Source organism: Sturnus vulgaris, chromosome 11 (assembly GCF_052056855.1).
Source record: "Sturnus vulgaris isolate bStuVul1 chromosome 11, bStuVul1.hap1, whole genome shotgun sequence".
Taxonomy (NCBI): Eukaryota; Metazoa; Chordata; class Aves; order Passeriformes; family Sturnidae; genus Sturnus; species Sturnus vulgaris.
In genome coordinates this window covers 812,755-833,406 of record NC_142253.1, presented here as the reverse complement: position 1 = coordinate 833,406, position 20,652 = coordinate 812,755, and the positions used below count along the sequence as shown (strand labels likewise).

The 20,652-nt window shown below is 51.2% G+C and overlaps 1 protein-coding gene across 4 annotated transcripts in view; it reads left to right on the top strand.

Moving 5' to 3' along the window:
• GRM7 (glutamate metabotropic receptor 7) overlaps positions 1-20,652 on the top strand; it is a 184,814-nt gene that overhangs the window by 108,071 nt on the left and 56,091 nt on the right. For all 4 annotated transcript variants that reach the window (XR_015805950.1, XR_015805949.1, XM_088171223.1 and 1 more), the window contains exons 3-5: positions 2,183-2,324; positions 3,027-3,181; positions 18,599-18,739. Coding sequence is in view for 2 of the 4 variants with exons in the window: in XM_088171223.1 (XP_088027349.1) it covers positions 2,183-2,324; positions 3,027-3,181; positions 18,599-18,739 (438 nt within the window). In the remaining 2 variants the exon portion in view is untranslated. The remainder of the gene's footprint in view (positions 1-2,182; positions 2,325-3,026; positions 3,182-18,598; positions 18,740-20,652) is intronic.

Here is a 20,652-nt window from a genome sequence, read left to right as displayed (position 1 = left end):
TTGGCAGCAAAAGCTGCTTTAGGGGCTTCTGCTGCCTGTGGGAGCCTGGCCACAGCTGAGGCTCTGAGCAGGGATGCTCGGTTCAGTGTCACCATTATCCCCCATTATCCCCCATTATCTCCCATTATCCACCATTATCCACCATTACCCACAGCAATGGGAGCTCTGCCTTCCCCACCCAGACCCCACACCATGGATGGATGGGATTGTTCCAGGGTGGCTGCAGCCTTCCCAGAATTCCAGCCCCTTTTCCAAGCACTTCCATCATCTTGGTCATATTTACTTAATATTAAATAGTTCATTTATTTTATAAATTATAGTTCTGCAACAACAGCGTGTCACCTGGCTGAGGGGGTTGTTCTTTTCCCCCCTGGGCTCCCAGATTCTTTAATGCAGACACAGAGTTATCACTGTCCTGGGTGTGGGTGCTTTTGTTGCTGACTCCCTGCACACTGGGGGTGTGTTCATCACAATCAGGGGCTGATGGAATGGGATGGGTTGGTTTAGGTTGGGTTGGTCTGGGAGGGACCTTAGGGCCCATCCAGTGTCCCATGGGCAGGGACAGTGCTGGGGATGCTCAGCACCGGGGCTGGCTGGGGGCTGTGATCCCTGCTTTGGGATCCCCTGAGTTTTGGGAGAGCTGGAGCTCACTGCTCGTGGGTCTGGGTTCATTCTGTCTAATTTAAAACTGTTCAGATCTCTGAACTTGCTGGCACTGAGACTTATGATCTTCATTTAAAATGAAGGTTATTTTTAAAACTCGGTATTGTTTGCTTCTAAAGGGAAAGAAAAGGTTGCAGAAAGTCCAGGTTGTGATAACTGTGCAACAAAATTAAATGTTTTATGTGAGTCAGAGAAAAACTTGGGAGTTGTTCTTCTCCTTTATTCTTTTCCACTGTTTGGTTTGTCCCCACTGAAACAATGCTTTTCCCTCCTGAGAGTTTGGGCCAGCAGAGCTCCTTTGCCCCCAGGCAGCTGCAGCTCCTGTCTCTCAAAACCAGGGAGAACGAGGCTGACCTGCATTGTGGGGGGCTCAGGGATGGGCACAAGAGCTGCATTTCACCATTTCCAAGCAGGAGTTTGTTTTTCCCAGCTCTTCCCGTGGTTCTCTCCGGGTTTGTTTTGCCCTGGGATGAGGAGGAGGCTCCGGGGTTTGAGTCTCCTCCTCCAGGTTCTTCACCCTCCAACACCTTCTCCAGCACTTCAATTCCCTGCACTTCTCAATCTGCGTTTTAAAGCCTATCTGTGAATCTCCTCCTTGTCCTGCTGCCTTTTAATTAAGTCATCCCCACTGCTGGTTTTCATTAAGAGCTCTGATACGTTATTAATTAACGCACTGTGTGCTATGTGAGCAGGCTGGTATCAAAGATGCTGTAAAAGATGAAAGCATTTACTACTGAGAAACAAAATAATTAAGGCAAAAGTTGTGTTTTCATCTGCCAGCCACCAGCAGAATGTCAGTGGAGATGGGAGTTTTTTTAATTTTATTTTTTTAAAACAAACTAGACAGCTGTAATACAGGAACTGTGCTAGAAGTGGGGTTTGCTCTGCCTGTAGGGACCTGGGACTGTGCTGGTGCTCTTTGCTTTTTTTCTCTGGGTGTTTATGAGAAATCCCATTCAGATTTGATCTTGAGGCTTCAGAGTTTGTGTCTCTTCACCTGTCTGGTGCTGGGCACTTGAATGAATAAGGATTTCCTCACACAATGTGGGGTTTGCCAGTATCTCAGCTTTGGCTGTTCCTATTCCAGGTAAGTGGTTCCAGTGGAAGCATTTTCCCCCAGTAGCCCTCAAGTAGCAAAATCAAAAAGAATCTCAGCCCTTCCCTGAGACAAACCTGCCCAGCACACTGTCAGTGCCTTCTGCCTCTCAGCCCGTTGTTTTGGGGGTTTATTCATCACTTTGAGCTTGTTCGGGTTCCTGTTTTAATTCCTCTCCTTTTCATCCCCCCACTGCCCATTTCTTTGCCTGTTTTGCTGTTCTTGGGCACAGTCTGTAACCCCTGACCCTCCCAGGCGTGGTGTCAGAGCAGGAATTTCATGGATCCCTGTGGATCAGGGCAGTGATCCATGCGAGAATTCCTCCCTCCCTCTCTTTTGTGCATTCCCCACCGCCCTTTGCCTGTCCCCTGACGTTCCCCTGGCTGCTCTGAGGGTCCCTGTGTGCTCTGTTCCCTGGCACAGGTGGGCTCTGCATCGCCCAGTCCCTGAAGATCCCCCAGGACCGCAAGGACAAGAGCATCGACTTCGACAGGATCATCCGGCAGCTGCTGGAAACGCCCAACGCCAGAGCCATCGTCATCTTCGCCAACGACGAGGACATCAGGTGAGCTGGGACAGCCTGGACAGCCCGGGGTGGGCACGGGGGGAGTTGGGAATGTCCAGGGAAGGGTCTGGGGTGGGCACGGGGGGAGTTGGGAATGTCCAGGGAAGGGTCTGGGGTGGGCACGGGGGGAGTTGGGAATGTCCAGGGAAGGGTCTGGGGTGGGCATGGGGGGAGTTGGGAATGTCCAGGGAAGTGCCAAGAAAGTTCTGAATGAGGCAGGGAAGGCTCTGGGGTGAGGATATGGAGTTGGGAATGTCCAGAAAAGCTCTGAGTGAGCCAGGGAAGAAGGGTCTGGGGTGAGGATATGGAATTGGGAATGTGGGGAAATGCCAGGAAGGTTCTGAGTGAGGCAGGGAAGGGTCTGGGGTGGGAATATGGAATTGGGGATGTGGGAAGTGCCAGGAAAGCTCTGAGTGAAGCAGAGAAAGGTCTGTGATGGAGATAGGTGGGGATTTATGGAGTTGAGAATGTGGGAACGTGCCAGAAAAGCTCTGAATGAGCCAGGAAAGGCTTTGGGGTGGGGATACGGAATTGGGAATGTCCAGGAAAGCTCTGAATGAGCCAGGGAAGGGTCTGGGGTGGGGATATGGAGTTGGGAATGTCCAGGAAAGCTGTGAGTGAGGCAGGGAAGGCTCTGGGGTCATCTGCCCTTGTATTGGAGCTGATCCCAGGCACGTTCCAAGCCAAGGTTCCTCTCCACAGGCAGATCCTGGCGGCTGCCAAGAGGGCAGACCAGGTGGGACATTTCCTGTGGGTGGGCTCGGACACCTGGGGCTCCAAGGTGAGCCCACTGCTGCAGCAGGAGGACGTGGCCGAGGGAGCCATCACCATCCTGCCCAAGAGAGCCACCATCGAGGGTAAGAGCCTGCCCTGCCCTGCCCTGCCCTGCCCTGGGCATAAACCCGGGGACACAAACACTGCCAGCTCCTTGGGCTGCATCTCCACCTCCTGATTGCTCCCTGAATTTCCCCACGGGGAAACTCGAGGTTGTTTGTTTGGCTGTCACAGATGTGATTTCAGAGCTTGGGGGATGTGCCAGGGCTTTGCCCCTGAAGGGATTTGTCCCCTGGAAATAAAAACCCAACTGATCTGGACCTCTCAGCTCATGCAGGGGAGGGAGCATCTCGGGCAACTCTTCTCTGAAGCAGAGGAGAAGTTTTCTACTCAAGGACTAAAATTTCATTTTTCCATCAGTGATTTCCATTTAAACTCAGCCTAACTTTTATTTCAGACCAAGCACTGGATTTATCCATATTGCCTGTGTGCTTCAGAAATGTCCACACTTGTACAGATGTGTGTGTATGGCAATTTTTGAGAAGCTTGTTCTGCTTAATCCCTTTGCTTCTCAATTTTGTGCTCTCAAGTGTTTGTTGTCTGATCTGGCCTCGATTTGTTAATCCTGTCGTGGGTGAAGATGCTTTGGCACCCGTGTGGGCACCAGAGGGGCTGTGAGTTCTCTGGAATATGGAGGAAAAGTTGTTTTCAGGGGAGGTACTGAGCACAGAAACCCAGCCCCTCTGCTGGGCCAGCCCCCGAGCACGCTGCCCACATTAAAATGGGTTCTGGTGCCTTCACTCCCTGGAAAACCAAATATTTGCATTTTTCTTTGTGCCTGCACTCCCTGCTCATCAGTTATTCCTCTCAGGTAGATCATCTGCTTCATTCTTTTCCATTTTTAACCCCCCCCAGGGTACTCTTGGATGTTATTTCTCCGTAAATACAGAAAGTTGACAGACAATGAAGTGGTTTGTTTCAGGAAAGCTGAATATTTTAATAAGCTTTTCACACTGTCTGTATTCATCCCTGAGGGTTTCTGACACAGAAACGAAAATTCTGTCAGCAGTACACAGCAACAAAAACTTCCCACGATTGTTTGTTTGTTTGTTTGTTTGTTTGTTTGTTTGTTTGAAAATGTTTTCCTTTACCTTGAACATTAAACCCCTCGTGGGAAGCACGAGGGGGTTTGGATGCAGTGAGAGGATGGCAGAGTGGGGGAGTTCAGGTGTGCAGAGTCAGGTAAAGCAGACTTAGGGATGGCAGTGGATTTGGTGTCTCTACAAAAAAAAAACCCCAAAAATTCTGTGTTTATTGAGCTGCAAATCTCTCCTTGTTCAGTGACTTCAGAGGTGCCTGGAGTTTGATGGGTGAGTTTGGCACTCGTGGCCACAGAGGCTGGGGGAGTCCTGTGGTGCCTGAAGTGCATTTTGCCTTCAGCTCTCTGTGGCTGAGGTGTCCTGTAGGACATTCTGGGGTCTGTGTGCTCCTTCCTGGTGTCAGGAAAATGAACCCACAAACTCCAGAGGTTTGTGTCCAAACAGGACACAGAGGAGTCCTTTCACTTTATTGGATAAAGGCAGAGGCCATGGGACATTCCCTGGGGTCTATCAGATTTTTGGAGGACTCACCTCCCTTTTATCCCAATTTCCCATCCACATTTCCCTCTCTCTTTCCCCATTGCTGAGGTACCTGAGAGGCTCAGACTTCCCAAACCCCTGACACCTGAGATTCCCCTCTGATGTACAACCCTCCTTTGCATTTTTAATTCTTATACAATTCATGGTTTTTCCCCATTGCTTCTTTCACCTTTCAATATCTAATTCCATTTCTCAGCAAACCTACAGTTTGTTTGTAAAGACAAATATCTTTTTTTTCCATCCATCCATCCATCAATCAGTGGAATCCTTCCCATTGTTTCTTTTATCTCTCAGTGCTGGTTTTATCCCCCAGCACACCCAGAGCTGGTTTGTTAAGACAAATCCCTCATTGCTGTCGTGGGCAGGGGCAGCCTGGGGGGCAGAGAGGGGTGTCCTGTGCAGAGCAGGGGGCTCAGGCTCCTCCCTGGCCCTGCCAGCCCCCTCCAGCTGTCCCCAAATGCCATCTGGAGGTGCCATCTGCTCCTGCTGCCAGGGGTGCTCAGGGGAGCAGAGCTCACCCCTCTGCTCCTGGAGCAGTTTCCCCTTCTGGGCTGACCCCATTGGTGCCTCATTCACCAGGAGAAGAGCAGTGACAGTGTCAGGGATGCCCAGCCTTGGTGCTCCCATGCCCAGGCACGTCCTGCACTGCTCTGCTGCTCAGGCTGCTGGAGCTTGCTCTGCTTTCCTTTCTGTTGGTTTGGTTTCATTTGGCCACGAGACCCAGAGAAAGGAATTTGACATTTTGATGTCATTCTTTCATCATCCAGAAATGAACTTCTGCTTCCTAAAATTCAGCAACACATCGCTTTTGATGAATATAAAATGGAAGAAATAAAGCACCTCGATTTTTCCCCTGCAAACTGAAGGAAGCAGAGTTTAGAGCAGGCTGGAGCTCCTTTCCCTGGGCAGATCCCAGCCCAGCTCCTTCCCATGCAGCTCCCTGGGGCTCCAGGGCAGGGTCACCCTTCCATTCCCCCTGCATTTAATGAGAACTCTGGGTTACACTCAGGAATGAGGGGCTTGCCCTTATTTTACTCCTCCAAAGCATCTCTTCTTATCACTGCCTTGAGTAGTGTTTGGAATACGTTGGAAGAAGATTCCTGAGAATCCTTGCTGGAAGCAGAGAGGGCACAGCAGCTCCCATGCCTTGACCTGAATATTGACACAGGAAAGGGAATAATGCTTGGCTGAGCAGCCAGGGACTCCAGCTGCACTCACAGTGGATGTGCCTGCGAGTTCAGGGGTGCAGGGCACACTTTGGATCAGCAGGATTTTGTCTGCAGAGCTGGTGGTCACACGAGTCATAAACTGAAACACTCACTGTACAGAAAAAAAAAAAAAAAAAAAAGCGTTTTTCAAATTATTCTTCAGCTCCAGCTGTGACTTCAGTTCAAAAAGCAGGAGTGCAGTGCAGGAGTGCTGTGTTTTACACCTCTGGACAGCTGCCTGCTGATGTCCCTGCTTTTCTGGCAGTGGGAATAGCCCAGCAGCCTGTGGCTCCAGAGGGGACCTAAAAGTGTTTGGCTATTTGTAGGATCAGGCCCCAGACCCACAGTTATTTGTCTTGGTACTCGATGTCACTCTTGGGACAGAATTTTCTTTGCCACGGTCCCGTGGGGGGGATTTAGGAAATCATTAGATGAACTGAATTCATTCATCTTAAGTCAGTCTTAATATAGCCTGATTGTGTTTGATGTAATTATGCTGAAAGGATAAAGTTGCATTTTATTTGCATAATTGCAGTAGACAGTGAGCCAGGGAAGTGCAGATGAAAGAGGAATCACTCCTTGGCAAGGTGGGAGCAGCTCCAGTGCCAGCCCAGCCAGGTGCAGGGAGCTTGAAGGGCTTGGAGAGGCTTTCAGAGGGAAAAGAGAATATTCTATTTATTTCTTTGTTGGTTGGTTTGTTCACAGAGCAGCTGTGATGTTGTTCCCTGGTGCTCTGAGCTCTCCCAGAGCAGAGTGTGCTGAGCCCTCCTGACACCAGGGGAGATTCCCAAAGCCCATCCTGAGTCCCAGGAATTGTTTTCCACTTCCCTCAGCTGTGACAGACAGTGATCCCCTCTCCTCTTCCTTTCTCTCATTCCTTTTGCTGTGCAGGATTTCCCAGGCTGGGCAGTTCCCAGGCTGGCACTGGGAGCACTGGTGGCAGTCACTCAGTCACTTTTGCTGACTGAGCTCTCCAGAGCTCTGGGCTTTCCTCTCATGTTTTTTTCTGCAGACTCTTCCTCCCCTCTCTCAGGTGTGTGTGCTCTGTGTGCATGGACACAGCTCCAGGGAGGGGAGCAGCTGGAGGAGAAACACACAGGATAATACAGAGATTTGATCTGAATTATTTAGAAAGTCTGGCAAAAGCTTTGCTGATGAGGAGAAAAACAGTCTTTACTGTCTGAGCTCAGAATTGATGCAACTGAACAGTGGGATTCAAATAGATTTCAGATTAATGATTCAATTCCAGAGGCTGTGGATGGGGCTGAGGCTGGAGTTTGTGAAGCTCTGGGCAAGAAGGCTGAGGGATGGCTCAGATCCAGCACAGGGATGAGCTCTATGTATTTTAAAATACAAAAACTGCAAGCACTGCAAACCAACAGAACTGTCCCTGGAATTTTCAGTTGTTTGTCTTCCAAAGAAATGGCAAATCCTGTTTTGTTTTCATTTCCAACAAGAGCTGCTTTGCTCCTTTTTTTGTTTGGGCAGCATGAACTGGGAAAAAACAATGGAAGAGTGGTGACTTAAGCAAAACTGAGGATGAAATTCTCTCCCTGGTTAAGGGCTCTGAAGTGTTTTACCCTCACAGCCCCAGAGTGGCAAAGGGAAGGAGCTCAGGGTTCATTTTTCCCTGGAATATTCCCTGGGAATGTTGTGCTGCCCACAGCCCTTCCTGCCTCTCCCTGGGGGGAGCAGAGGCCAGTGTACATTGCATAACAATACTTGTAAAATTTGGATTTTTCTGTTTGTTTACAGCCTGGTGCAGAGTCTTTTCCAGTTCTCTGTTGTTCTCCAGCTTTTTCAGTGTCCCTGGGGCGTGAGCCATGTGCTTTGGAGAGGAACTGGGATGGAAAGATGTGGCTCCAGGGGTTTGTGGGGCTGGAGCAGAGCCCAGGAACACCAAAAGCCAGAGGGGACCCCAGTCCTGAGGGGAAAGGCACAGGAGGGGCAGCCTGGACCATCAGTGCCTGGTCTGGGACGTGGCTCCCAGATTTGCTGTCTCTCCCCATCACCTGAATCCTCCTCTCCCTCCCTGAGCTGTTCTTCCCTCTCTGCTGAAGGGCTCCAGCTCTGGGCTGTCCCCCCCTTGTCCCCTCCAGGCTGGCTGGGACCAGGGCAGTGTTGTGGTGCAGGTAAAAGTCAGATTAAATTCTGAAATTCGTGGGTGTGGTGGTGCCAGTGTCCTGAGAGAGATCCTTCTGGAAATGCTGGAGCAAACAGGGCCAAGAGAATTGCACATTCCCCGTGGAACTGCAGTGCTGAGCATCCCAGCGCTGGAGGCAGCACTGCAGGTGAGATCTCACCTTTCCCTCCTGCTCAGGGGATTTTGGGGTGCTGCAGGAGTGAGCCCTGGCTGCTGTGTGGGGCTCAGGCCCTGCAGTCCCCTGGCTCTGTGAGGGTTTGAGGGGCTGATGGTTTAGAGGATTCAAGGGAATTATCTGCCACTGCTCAGTGCAGGACACGGCCCATAACCAGCAGGGCATTAACAAGAAATCCTGTCCCAAATGGGGCTTGAAGCAAATGCTGCTGATTCCCAGCACAGAAATGAGCTGGGGAGCTCTAATGGGAACTGAAGAACTGCAGTGAAACAGAGATTGGGGAGCTTTCTCTGGGGCCCCTTGGAATGGAACGAGCAGCTCCCCCAGCCCCAGCAGCTGTGGAGCTGTGCTGGCATCCAGCTGTGCTGGCATCCAGCTGTGCTGGCATCCAGCTGTGCTCAGGGTGGGGCTTTGTGTCCCCACCCAGCTGTGATCGCAGGGCTCTGGGCAGGGCTGGGCACATGCAGACGTGTACACGACATCAGCTATGATCGCCCCTAGTGCCTTTGGGATAGCCAAAACTGCCTCTCCTCCAGGCCACCTTTCCTGTGCCCTGGGAGCTGTCAGCTGGGTGTGTGTGGCTATTTCCAGCCAGAAAGGAAGGGCTGTCATTTTACACAGCAGCTCTTTGTGTGTGGCAGCTCCAGGAGACCCCTCCTGCAGGAGGCTGTGACGGGTGCAAGGAGCAAAGGGATGTTTGCATCACACCCCAAAAGTGCCTTCACCGCCCCAGCGCCGCGTTTGGGGTGGCTGGGTCCTCCCTGAGCGGCTGGTCCCAGCCTGTGGGCACCCAGAGCATCCCCGGGGACTCCACAGCCGCAGCCACACAGGAGCTTTGCTGCTGGCACCCCTGGCTCGGGCAGGCTCGGCACACACAGAAATGTGCTCAGCTGAGATGTGAGCAGAGCTTTTGGCTTGTTTGTTTCCCTGCCTTTTTGTGTATTGTTAAAGCCTCGCTGATTACAGGCTTTGGGAAGGAATAGCTCGGGAAATAATGCACAGAACAATACACATAATTTCCTTAAAGATGATACAATGAAGGCAGAAGTGCCCACTTCACTCCTGCTGCGTTTGCAGGGCTGCCTCAGGAGCGTGTTTTCCTTCTGCTGACTTGACTGCATGACAACAAAGGGGTGGAGAATGACTGAGGGAAAGATTTAGGAATAGATTTAGGAAAAGCTGCTCCGGGCAGCCCCTGTCTGGCTCCTCAGGAAGGGGAGCAGGGGTCAGCAGATCCATGGGCTGGGTGGATAAACACAACCCCCCTGTCCGAGCTCCAAGTGCAGGCTGTGAGGGGCTGGGAGCTGCCCGGGGAGATCGTGCAGCTGCAGGAAAGGTGTGGGGAGCAGAGCTCGGGCTTTATTCCCATTACACGGTGTGTCCATCTGAAAGGAACTGCCTGGTTTCTGTTTGCACGGCCCTGGTGGAACCTCACACTCACAGCTCCCGGCAGCACACAACTGACGAGGTGATTAATCAATTTAATAGAGGTACTTAATAGACTGGCTGCAGGTTCTAGCCATGCAATACAGGAGAATGCAGCAGGAAATTGAAGAAGCCCTCTCAGAGGGGTCCCAGCTCCGGGGGGCTCAGCAGGGGCTGCTCTGCTCAGGTGTGTCCCACCTGCCACAGGTACCTGTGTGAGGACCGGTGAGGAGGAGGAGGAGTGAGGAACCTCAAAGTGATGATTGCAGAGAGCAGGGGGCTGTGACTGCTCGTGGTCGATGTTGAGCTGCCTCTCTGGTTCTTGCCCAGGTCCAGCCCAAAGCTCTGTGTCTGAGCAGGGCTAAGGCTCAGCTCGTCCCCAGTGACCCTCCCTGGGCTCCCCTGCGGGCAAGCCAGGCTCCCACTGCCATTCCCTCCCAAAAATTCCCTTCCTTTGGGTGCTCACGGTGCTCACAGTGCAGAGCAGCCCCCCTTGTGCAGCCACAGAACATCCTGGAGGAGGGACCTGCGAGGAGTCCTAAAGGTAAAGGAGAAATCCTTCTCACCTTCATTTTCAGGTTTGGGGTTTTGTTTTTTTTTTATTTCTCTGTTTAATTACTGCTTCCCACAGCACGAATTTCCAAAGAAGAATATTCAGACCTGATGGGCTGAGTTGGTTTTTGGGGGGGCTTTGGGCAGGTTCGTTGTCCCAAAGGCAGGAGGAGGTGAAGCCACGAGAGCTGGGGCTGACCCAGAGCTCTTCAGCGATTTCCAGTGGCACAGCCTCGGGGATTTGTCCTTCCCATTCCTGCCAAAGTTTGCACTGAGCACCTCATTTACACGGGGCCAAGTACAAATGATTTAGTACAATACTGCAGACACTTAATTTCGTGGAATTAAATTGGTTTGCTTTATCTAAAAAAACTGAAATCTAAACCACACCTGAACTGTCTTTGACCTCCTTGGAATTTAAATGATATTTTTAGTTCTGGCAGTTATTTGAAATGCTGATGTGTCAGTCCCAGAGAGGGAATACTTGTCTCGAGTATTGCCACTTGAAATTTTGGGAAGCCACACAGATGTTCATCTCCTCATTATGGAAATAATGTATTTGGTTAATGTGTTGGTACGAAGAGAGGGGAATACAAATTATCCTGCAGCTTGAGAGCCATTTAAAAGTTTCCTTACATTCAGGCAGCCTCAGATCTGTCCCCAGCACCTCTGGCCCTGCCAGGGCAGCTCTGGGCTCAGCCTGCCCTCAGCAGCTGCTGGATATTGGGATATTTATTGGGATATTTATTGGGATATTGATCCTCTTGGGGTGGGATCCAGTGGCTCTGGGTGCACGTGAGGGGAGCTCTGAGCCAGGAACTGGCCCCAGGACTGACCTGGTGGCCCCCAAGGCTGGAGGATGAGGGCTGGGTGCTTTGGAGGATGCTCTGCTCCTGCCATACTGAAATCAGCTGCAAATGGGTTTTGCTTTCCCAGAATCAGGGAGTGCCCTTGGGGTGCTGTGGGTGTTCTATCAGCCCTGCTGTGCCTGCCCAGATGTGAACAGCTGTGCTGGCTGGTGCTTGGGGTGATCCCTGTGCACAGGGGGGAGCAGGGAGAGAACAGCAAAGATCCCTCTGCTCACCTCCCTGCTCACTGTGGCACTGCTCAGGCTGCCCTGGGGCCAAGAAACCTTTGAGAAATCAAGAACTCCAGGCTGTCAAACAGCGAGGAACTTGTGTTTTGTAAAAGGACCTAAGGGGAAAAGGGAAGGATGTGATGAGGGGGTTGGGTTCTATTTTGAGTGAGTTGGAGCTGCTCAGAGAGAGGAGAAAGCTCTGGGGAGATCTTCCTTTACCTCAAGGGGGGTGCAGGGGAGGGATTTTCACAGGAGCAGGGGATGACTGGACAAGTGAAGGAGGAGGGGAGGATGGCACAGGGTGCCCAGAGCAGCTGTGGCTGCCCCTGGATCCCTGGCAGTGCCCAAGGCCAGGCTGGACATTGGGATTTGGGACAGTGGGAGGTGTCCCTGCCATGGCAGGGGTGGCACTGGGTGGGATTTGAGGTCCTTTCCCATTTTCTTGGGAATGTGCAGTGAGGTTGGCAGTGCCTGCAGGGCTCTGAGCTCCTGGGCCAGGACAGGGGCAGCCCTGGGCAGAGCTGCTGTGTCCCCAGCCCTGTCCCCAGTGTCCCCAGCCCTGAACCCAGTGTCCCCAGCCCTGTCCCCAGCCCTGTCCCCATGCCAGCAGGGCTGATGTGCTCTGGGGGCTCTGGGGTGTCTGGGGACAGCTGGCACTGACATTTCTCACATTTCTCACATTTCTCACATCTCTCACATCTCTCACATTCCCACTGCTCAGAGCTGGGCACGCTCTGCTGCTGCTGCTGTTGACATGGAAACACTGCAGCGAGGGACAGGGACAGGGACAAAATCAGCTCTGCTGGGAAGGGCTCAGTGCTGGCAGGAGCAGCCCCTTGCATTTTCATTTCATTAGAATTCTTCATTGTCAATTTTAACCTGTTGAGCGCCTCCAGGAGTTGCTGCAGTCGCTGCATCCCAACAGAGAGGGATTTCTGTATTTTCACCCTGGTTTAAATTATGGGTGAATTTAAATTCTGGGACTGGAGTTTAACTCATTTAAGGAGGTGCTGGGAGCGTTCTGTCAGTGGCTGCTGTGCAGGGAGCAAAGCACTCTCATGTTCTGCATTTAAACCTCCTGGATCTCAGGTTTTGCTGCTCTGCTTTATTAAAATGGAGCAGCTTCTGGTGGAACTTGGGAAACTGCTGGGAAGAAACATCCAATGGGTTGGGAGGGACCTTAAATCCCAGCCAGTGCCACCCCTGCCATGGCAGGGACACCTCCCACTGTCCCAAATCCCAATGTCCAACCTGGCCTTGGGCACTGCCAGGGATCCAGGGGCAGCCACAGCTGCTCTGTTATTTGCTCAACAGCTTTGGTAAAAGCCTTTAGCTCATCTTCAGGTGTGAGGAAAAGGATTTTTTCACGGAGGAAGGTCCTGGCAAATCAAACTGCCCATTTGCAGTGAGTGGGCAGCAGGAAGGGCTGGGTTCCTGGCAGGGGCAGGAGGAGTCGCCAGGGCTGGCTGGGTGCTCCAGGCTCCAGCAGCACCCCCTGCTCGGGGCTCAGCTGTGACTGTCCCTGCCTGGGGAGGAATCTCTTCATCCTCACAGGGAGCTGCTCATTCCAGGAGCCCTGGGGTGGCCCTGAGCTGTGTGACCAGCCCGGGTCACTCCACCCCTGGGCCAGCCTGGGAAATCCCTCTGGGGCTGCAGGTGCCGAGTCTGGCCGGGGTTTGGAGCTCTCAGAGCAGCTCTGGCTTTGGGTTTGTCCTTTTGTGGATTTGAACTTTGGTGGACAAAGGGAGGCTGTCCCTGCCCCTGCCCTGCCCAGGGCACAGCACAATCCCGGGATTCTGCTCACAGCTCAGGTGTGCTCAGCACCTGCTGCACCAGGGGAACCCCCAGCTGGGCTGGTGCCACTGAAAATGGAAATAGAGAGAGAAATGCAGGGGCTGTGCTGCTGCTCTTGGGGCATGGGGGCTCTGGGGGAGGCTGTGAAATGTAGAATAATGAATAATAACAAGTTGTGTATTAACCTTTCCCGGGCAGGGCTGCCTCAGGCAGCAGCTGGGTGGTGACCCTGGCAGCTGCATCATTCTGTGCAGTGATGGGGAGGATACTCACCCGTACCTATTTATTACCCCAACAGAACCTTTACAGCCTGAAATCCCTGGTCTGCCCTGAGTGGAATTTCCTCTATATGTGATTTATGTCATGGATATAAAAAGTCAAATGTGACACCACCTAAAATACCCCTCTGCACAGTTATAATCAACAATTGAAAAAGCAAACAACTGCAAAGTACTTTTATGGCATGCTGGAAGTTAATAAAATCATTTATTTTATGGCCTCTTTGCCTAGCAAGATGGTAAAAAAAAAAAAATCTGCAGACTGTCTTAATACCAGCCCATAGTGTGTGGCTGGGCAACAGCATCAAATCTGCAGAGAGCCTTGCTGTCCTAAAATTGATCCTGTCCTTCCCCAGCTAATGCTTTTATCCCAGATTTAATGTGGGTAAATGAAACTGCTTTGGGTTAAATGCTAGGAAAATTGGAAAAGTGTTTGAGTAGCTGCTTTCAACTCATTTGGCATCAGTAATTATAGCAGGTGATGATTTACTGTGTGGGTAAATAGCTGGTTGTCACTAGTGTGGACATCCCTGGCACTAAATAGAAGAGTAAAAATATTATAAACTGTTCAAATCCCTGCTCGAGTGAAATTGGGTCAATTTGTTGGATTTGCTCTCACCTGGGCTGACAATGAGAGTACTTGAGGCACGTGGGAAATGCAGTGGGTCAATAATTTTGTGGTTTAATTAGGCTTAATGATTTTCCTTATTAAATAACCCCTGAGCCCCTGCAGTCCCTTGTGACACGTGAAGGGGAAGGTTTGCAGCGTGTGCTGCTGAACTGGCAAAGCAGAGGTGACACGGGTCCCTCTCAGCTCCTGCTGTTCGTGCTGCTGGCACTCACAAGCCACCCCTGCTGTCCTTGCTGGAGGTGCTGGAGTGTCCCCTGGCTGCTGCTGCTGTCACTGGTGCCAGCCCCGTATGGGATCCCCGGATTTCCTCTCTCATTTCACGGGTGCTGCTTTTCCTGGGTGTCCCTGCCTGGCTCCTGCAGCCCAGCCCTGTCCTGGTGGGCTCCTGAATCTCCTGGTGACAAATCCACTCCCTCTGTCCCTGTCCCTGGATGTGTTCCAGACTCTCCCAGTGACAAATTCAGTTCCCCCTGTCCCTGGATGTGTTCCTGACTCTTTCCCAACGACAAATGCAGCTCTTCAGACAGAAAAGGGCACCACAGGGAGGCAGAGGGGCAGGGTTCATGTTAGGACTCAGTCATTTGGGGTTTTTGGAGTGGGGTCAGCAGGGTTTATTGCCTGGCTGGTAATTGAGGGGCTCTTCTGAGCATTCCTGCTGTCCCTTGTCTGGACTTTCCCAGCTCCTCCACAGGGTTTGGGATCCTTCCCTTTCCCCCACTCTCCTCTCCATGCTCCCCCTTTTTTTCCCCTCTGTCTCATCACACAATGTAGTTCATGTACATATTTATCCTGAGGTGGAAAATAAATGAACCCTTTAGGTAGTATCATCTTTCTATGTGTAAAAATAATGATTTAATCAAATCACAGTGATTTGAAGTAATAAGAGATTCATTGTAATTTGGAAAATCTCATAAAAGAACTATTTATATCTCTTAGAGGTATTTGCTGAAAAAGTAATTTGCTAAAGTATGAAATATGGAGAACATTGGGGAATCACTAAATCTTGTCACACCAGTGCAGTGCTTGGTCACGAACAGGGCTGAGAAGTGATTATTCCTGCTTTTGCATTTAAGCATCCAGCATTTTCTGCTGGGTCATCGAATTCCCAGAGCCTGTGAACCCAAAGCTCTCAGGTTCAGCCCTGTGTGTGTGAGTTGTGTTCGTGCCTTGGGTCACAAAGGTGAAGCCCAGGCTCAGGTCTGCTGTCAGACAATCTTTGCCTCCTTCACCCCCAGTGTTTATGAGTCAGGTTCATTCCAAAAACCTGCCTAAAAGTAGAGAAGCATTTGAGATTGCCACTGGCACAGATGGACCTGCAGGACAGCACTGTGGGCAGTGCAGGAACAGCCCTGGCTGCTGAAATAATCCCTGGGAATGTCCCAGGCCAGGCTGGGCAGGGCTGGGAGCCCCCTGGGCCAGTGGGAGGTGTCCCTGCCATGGCAGGGGTGGGGATGGATGGGATTGAAGGTCCCTTCCCACCCAAACCATGCCAGGATTGGGGAATGGATGGGATTGAAGGTCCCTTCCCACCCAAACCATTCCAGGATTGAAGGTCCCTTCCCACCCAGACCATTCCAGGGTTGGGTGGCACTGGGTGGGATTGAAGGTCCCTTCCCACCCAAACCATTCCAGGGTTGTTGTTGCCAGGGGTGCCTCTGGCAGGGGCTCTCCTTGGCCCTGGGGGAGCAGCATTGCCAGGATCTGCACTGGGGGAGGGGTGGCTGCACAGGACTGACCCCTGGGAGTGACCAGGGGCTTGTCCAGCTCTGAGCCCTGTCCTGCTGTCACTCACCCACTTGTCCTGATCAATAGAAAAGAATGGTAAAAAATGTTCCCTTTTTAATAGGGATCCATATCCCTGCCTGTGAATGCAGAGGGATCATTAAACCAATCAATGGGAATGTTATTATTTGTTATTAGATCTGTAAAGCTTTAGAGTAATTCATATGGAATTCTATTACAGTTTTATCAGGACTCATTGATTTTGTGTTATTAAGTTATAGAGCACTTTCCCCAGAGGCCAGGCAGTTTGGCACGTGGGGAGGGTTTATTGGTGCTCTTTCCCAGCCACATGGACATTGCAGATCTTAGCACTGGATATCCCCTTTGAAATGCTCTTTTAATTAGGAGGAAAACCAATATACACAGGTTTACAGGAAAAAGTTGAGGTTGTGTGTCCCTAAAACCTGCTACTGTTTTCTAAATATTCTTCTGAACCATCCAGGAGAATATTTTCCTTAGGGAATTTAATCCTATAAATGGTAATCATAGAATCACAGGATAATTTGGATTTTTAGAGAAATAATGCTGGCCCTTCTAGAGGCTGCACAGAAATGTTCCTAAATCACTCATTTGTTATTAGTTAGCTACAACAGATGTCCCAGGGGTTTTAACCAATTATTCATTCAGTCTGTGCAAGGCCAGGTGAAGTCCCTGCCTCAGGTTACACAGAGCAGGGAGAGATGGGGATCTCTGCCACCCCAGGATCTCTCTTTTCCTGCAGTTTGATCCATTTTATTCTGGGAAGGTTTCATTTCAAGCTGCAGTGGAGGGCTGGAAGTCGTGTGGAGCTCAGAGAGTGCACCCCAGTTCTCAGTGAAGCTGCAGTCCAGCACTGAGGGTTTCTCCCAGCCCACTTTGGGGTTTTTTTTACATTTTTCCATGGGTTGTTTGCAGTCCTTCAGGCTCGGGCTGGGCATCACTCACTGGGTCTCTGTGCTTGGCACCCTCCTGCTGCCTCTGCTGTGGGAGGGAGCTACTTCTGATTTTAATAAACTGCATCATTTGAGGCTGCAGGTCAAATCTGAATTAGCTTTCATCCTGCTCCTGGAAGGCTCAGTGCTGATGTTTCTGGCTGGTTTTCTGGGATGTGTCAAGAACAGCAGACCGAAGAAAACTCAGGTTAGAGCTGGGTCAGTGGCACACAGAGCAGGGAGAAGAGGGATTGACCCCATTCCCAGTCTCCTTTCCAATTTTACAACAGCTGGCTTTGTGCTGTCTATTTTTATCGCTGGTGGAAGGATTGCTGTGCTGATTTCACCGTGCCAGATGGTTTTCCTTAGACTCTGCTCCACCCTGTGCTGTGGCAGCCGGTGTGGCTTTAGCACCTATTGCAGGAGGGAAATGCTTGGCTGCAGTGCCAGCAGCGTTCCCCCTGTCCCTGGGCATCTGCAGGGCTGGGTGATGCTGCAGTAGCCAGGCTGCTTTGGGCTGGGAGAGCTCATGGCTTCCATTCCTGCACCTCTCTGCAGGGCCAGAGCAGCTGGAGAGCCCAGGAGAGGGAGAACATCCTCTGACATCCCTGTCCCGTGTAGGATGGCAATAATTCACTCCGAGCTCCTCTGGGTACAGCCAGCATCCCCCAGTCCCCTTCACCACTGCTCTGCTTCATCCAGCGTTTGGGTAGTTTGAATTCCTCCACGACTTTCTTAGTAACAGAAAAAACTCTTTTTGTGCCTGGGCTTGAGCTGGGGGTTCGGCTGTGGGAGGTTCCCTGAGGAACAGCTCCTGCTCAGCCAGGTGAGCCCAGGTGAGTGTCCCCACGCTGGGACTGCTCTGCTCCTTGTGGGGCTGACACAGCTCCCTGGGGACAACAGCACAGCCCCAACCTCCAGAGGATTGGGGAGGCACAGCTGGGCTGGGAAAGCAGCAGGGTTTGGGGTGCCAGGGGCACCTGGCAGGGCTGGAACAGCATCACCTGCTTGTGGCACCCCTGGGCACAAAGCTGCCCCTGCTCCGTGCCAGGGGCTGTGCCCTGGCTGTGCCCTGCAGGCACATCTGAGCCTGGGGGTGCACAGGGAGCAGCCACAGGAAATGACAGAAGGATTTGTTTATTTGTGCCCGTGCAGATGTTGTCTGCAGGGGGTGTGGCTGCTGCTGCAGGGGGTTGGGATGCACAGAGGGAACAGCCTGCTGAGATGGAGGTGCCTCCTCTGCAAGTCTGGGCAGGCCAATAACAAAATTAATTAGTGCCCTGAGCTCAGCCCTGTGTCAGCTGCACCACATCATCTATTTCCACTTCCTAATCACTACATCTCTAATCCAGGCTTTTTCCTTATCACTTTTTTAAAAAATATTGATCTGTTTTATTTATTTCTATTTTATTTAATATTTTATAAATAAATATAGAAATATCTAGAAATAAAAACACGTCTATAAATATAGAAATATATTTATAGAGAAATATATTTATATAGAAATATAGAAATTTATAGAAATAAATATATATAAATATAAATATATAAAATATATTTGTATATAAGCATATAAATGTATAGAAATAAAAATATAAGAATATAAAAAAATATAAATATATACGATATTATATTTTTTTTAATTATTTAATTGATTGTTTTCTATTGCTCTGTTTTGCATCAGCCTTGCCCAGTTTTACACCTGGCAGTCAGAGTCATTTTCCTGCAGGCTGCAGCTGATGAGGGCACAGTTGTGTTCTCTCTCCCCACGGTGACCTCACACGTCCCTGGCTGCAGAGGGGGCACAGGGGCAGTGTCTGTGCCCGGGCTGAGCTGCCCCGTGCAGAGCAGCCAGGAGCCAGCCCTGCCCTGTCCTCCCGCAGGCTTTGACACCTATTTCACCTCCCGCACGCTGGAGAACAACAGGAGGAACGTGTGGTTTGCAGAGTACTGGGAGGAGAACTTCAACTGCAAGCTCACCATCACTGGCTCCAAGAAGGAGGACACGGATCGTAAATGCACAGGTAGCTCATCCTTCCTCGTGTGGGGGACCCAGGAATGGTTTTATTTCAGTGCTGGGGGGTGTTTGTTTGTTTTACATGGAGGATGGAACAATTTAGGAAGGATTTGTTCCCCTGGCAGGGTGGGCAGGGCTGGCACAGGGTGCCCAGAGCAGCTGTGGCTGCCCCTGGATCCCTGGCAGTGCCCAAGGCCAGGTTGGACATTGGGGTTTGGGACAGTGGGAGGTGTCCCTGCCATGGCTGGGGTGACACTGGATGGTCCACAAGGTCCTTTCCAACCCAAACCCTTCTGGGATTCCATGATCAGAACACCCTGGAGAAGCGTTGGGCACAATGTGCCTCTGTGACACAGAAGCCACGGCCAGAGCTGTCCCCTGATGTCCCCCCACACTCCCCCCAGCCCTTTCAGATTTCCCAGCAGCATCTGAAATGTGTTATGTTGGATAATTGCCCTGAGTTGTGACCAGAGGAAATCAGTTCACGGGAGGATTTGTTTTATTTCGATTGAAAATTGAAGAAAACTCCCGTGCAGAGCAGAGGGGAGGGAGTTTGGGTGCCAGGGAGCAGCTCAGCACTCCTGGACACAAATCCTGCTCCAGAGGGGTGGGGAGGGAGTTTGGCTCGGAGAATGATCCAACACTGTGTGTGGTGAGCAGGAGAAATTTCAGAGCTCCTCTGCTTTGCCCAGGAAATCCCATGGGGATTGATGGGTGGTGTTGGATCAATTCTTTTGTGTCTGATGAGTTCTGCTGGCTGGATTGTCACTGCAGAGCTGCTGCTGGTGCTGCAGGGCTCTGTCCGGGATTTCAGTGCACAGGAGCCCCACTGGAATCCTCTGCTCCTCCAAATTCCAGTGCTGACCGTGGCACATTGGCGCTGGCTCTCGAGCCCTGCTCCCGGCCCGTTCCACACTCGGGGCTCTGCCCTGCTGTGTGCAGGGTCTGGGCGGGGAGGGAGGGTCCAGGGGACATTTGCAGAGCCCTCTGTGGAAGGTGGATCTGTGTGCCTGTCCCCAGGCAGGGCTGTGAATGGGGCTGGATGAACACTGGATATTTTTCTGCCAGCGCTTCCCCGAATTCCACCTCGTGCAAGTAAGAGCTGCCTGTTTGATACCATCCCACAATCTTTAAATTAAATCTCTTGTTAATGATGACTATCACCAGGTTCTCAGCAGCGCTATTGTGTGAGACCCTTTGAAAACGTGTTTAATTCTTCAGGAACTGAAGCAGTGTCTGAATTCATCTCATGCCAGCACCGGCGGAGTGGGATTCTGATGTCTGTCTGTGTGAATTATATGCCATAAAAATTGTCCTAGAGATTCTATTTATTCATCCTAACGCATCCCCTGTGCCGTGTGGTGATACCAATGAGTGCAGAGGGATCAGCAGGAGGAGAGGCACCGGAGCAGGGCACTGCTCCTCTCCATGTGAGGACACATCAGCGCTGCCTGCGTGGACACGGCCGAGTGTGACCAGGAGCTCTCAGAGCTGCATCCCACTCGTGTCAGCTGAAGGAGATGGAACAAGTGGGATTCTTTCTCTGTGTTCTCAGCACTCTGGCTTTGGAGTTTTCTGCCTGCCTTTGTTGCAGGGTTGTTCTCCTGTGAGGATGTGCCTGAAGCTGCTCTGTCTCTCAGGAATCAGGATGATGAGCACTTGAGCCTCGAGTAGGAAAGGGGGGGGTTAAACTATTTGTCATCACCTTCAAATGGATCCTTCGGAAGCAAAAAATGCTCGTGTCAATAAACTGCTTTTGTGTTTCATCCTTCTCCTGACATCCCAAGGTACTCATTGCAAGCCCGTGGGACAGAAGTGTGTTCTCCTGAAATCACTTTATGTTCGAGTGTCCCAGGTGTCAGCTGCTTCACTGCTGAAGAAAATTATGCTGCTGTGTGGATCCTGCGGGTCTCCACATTA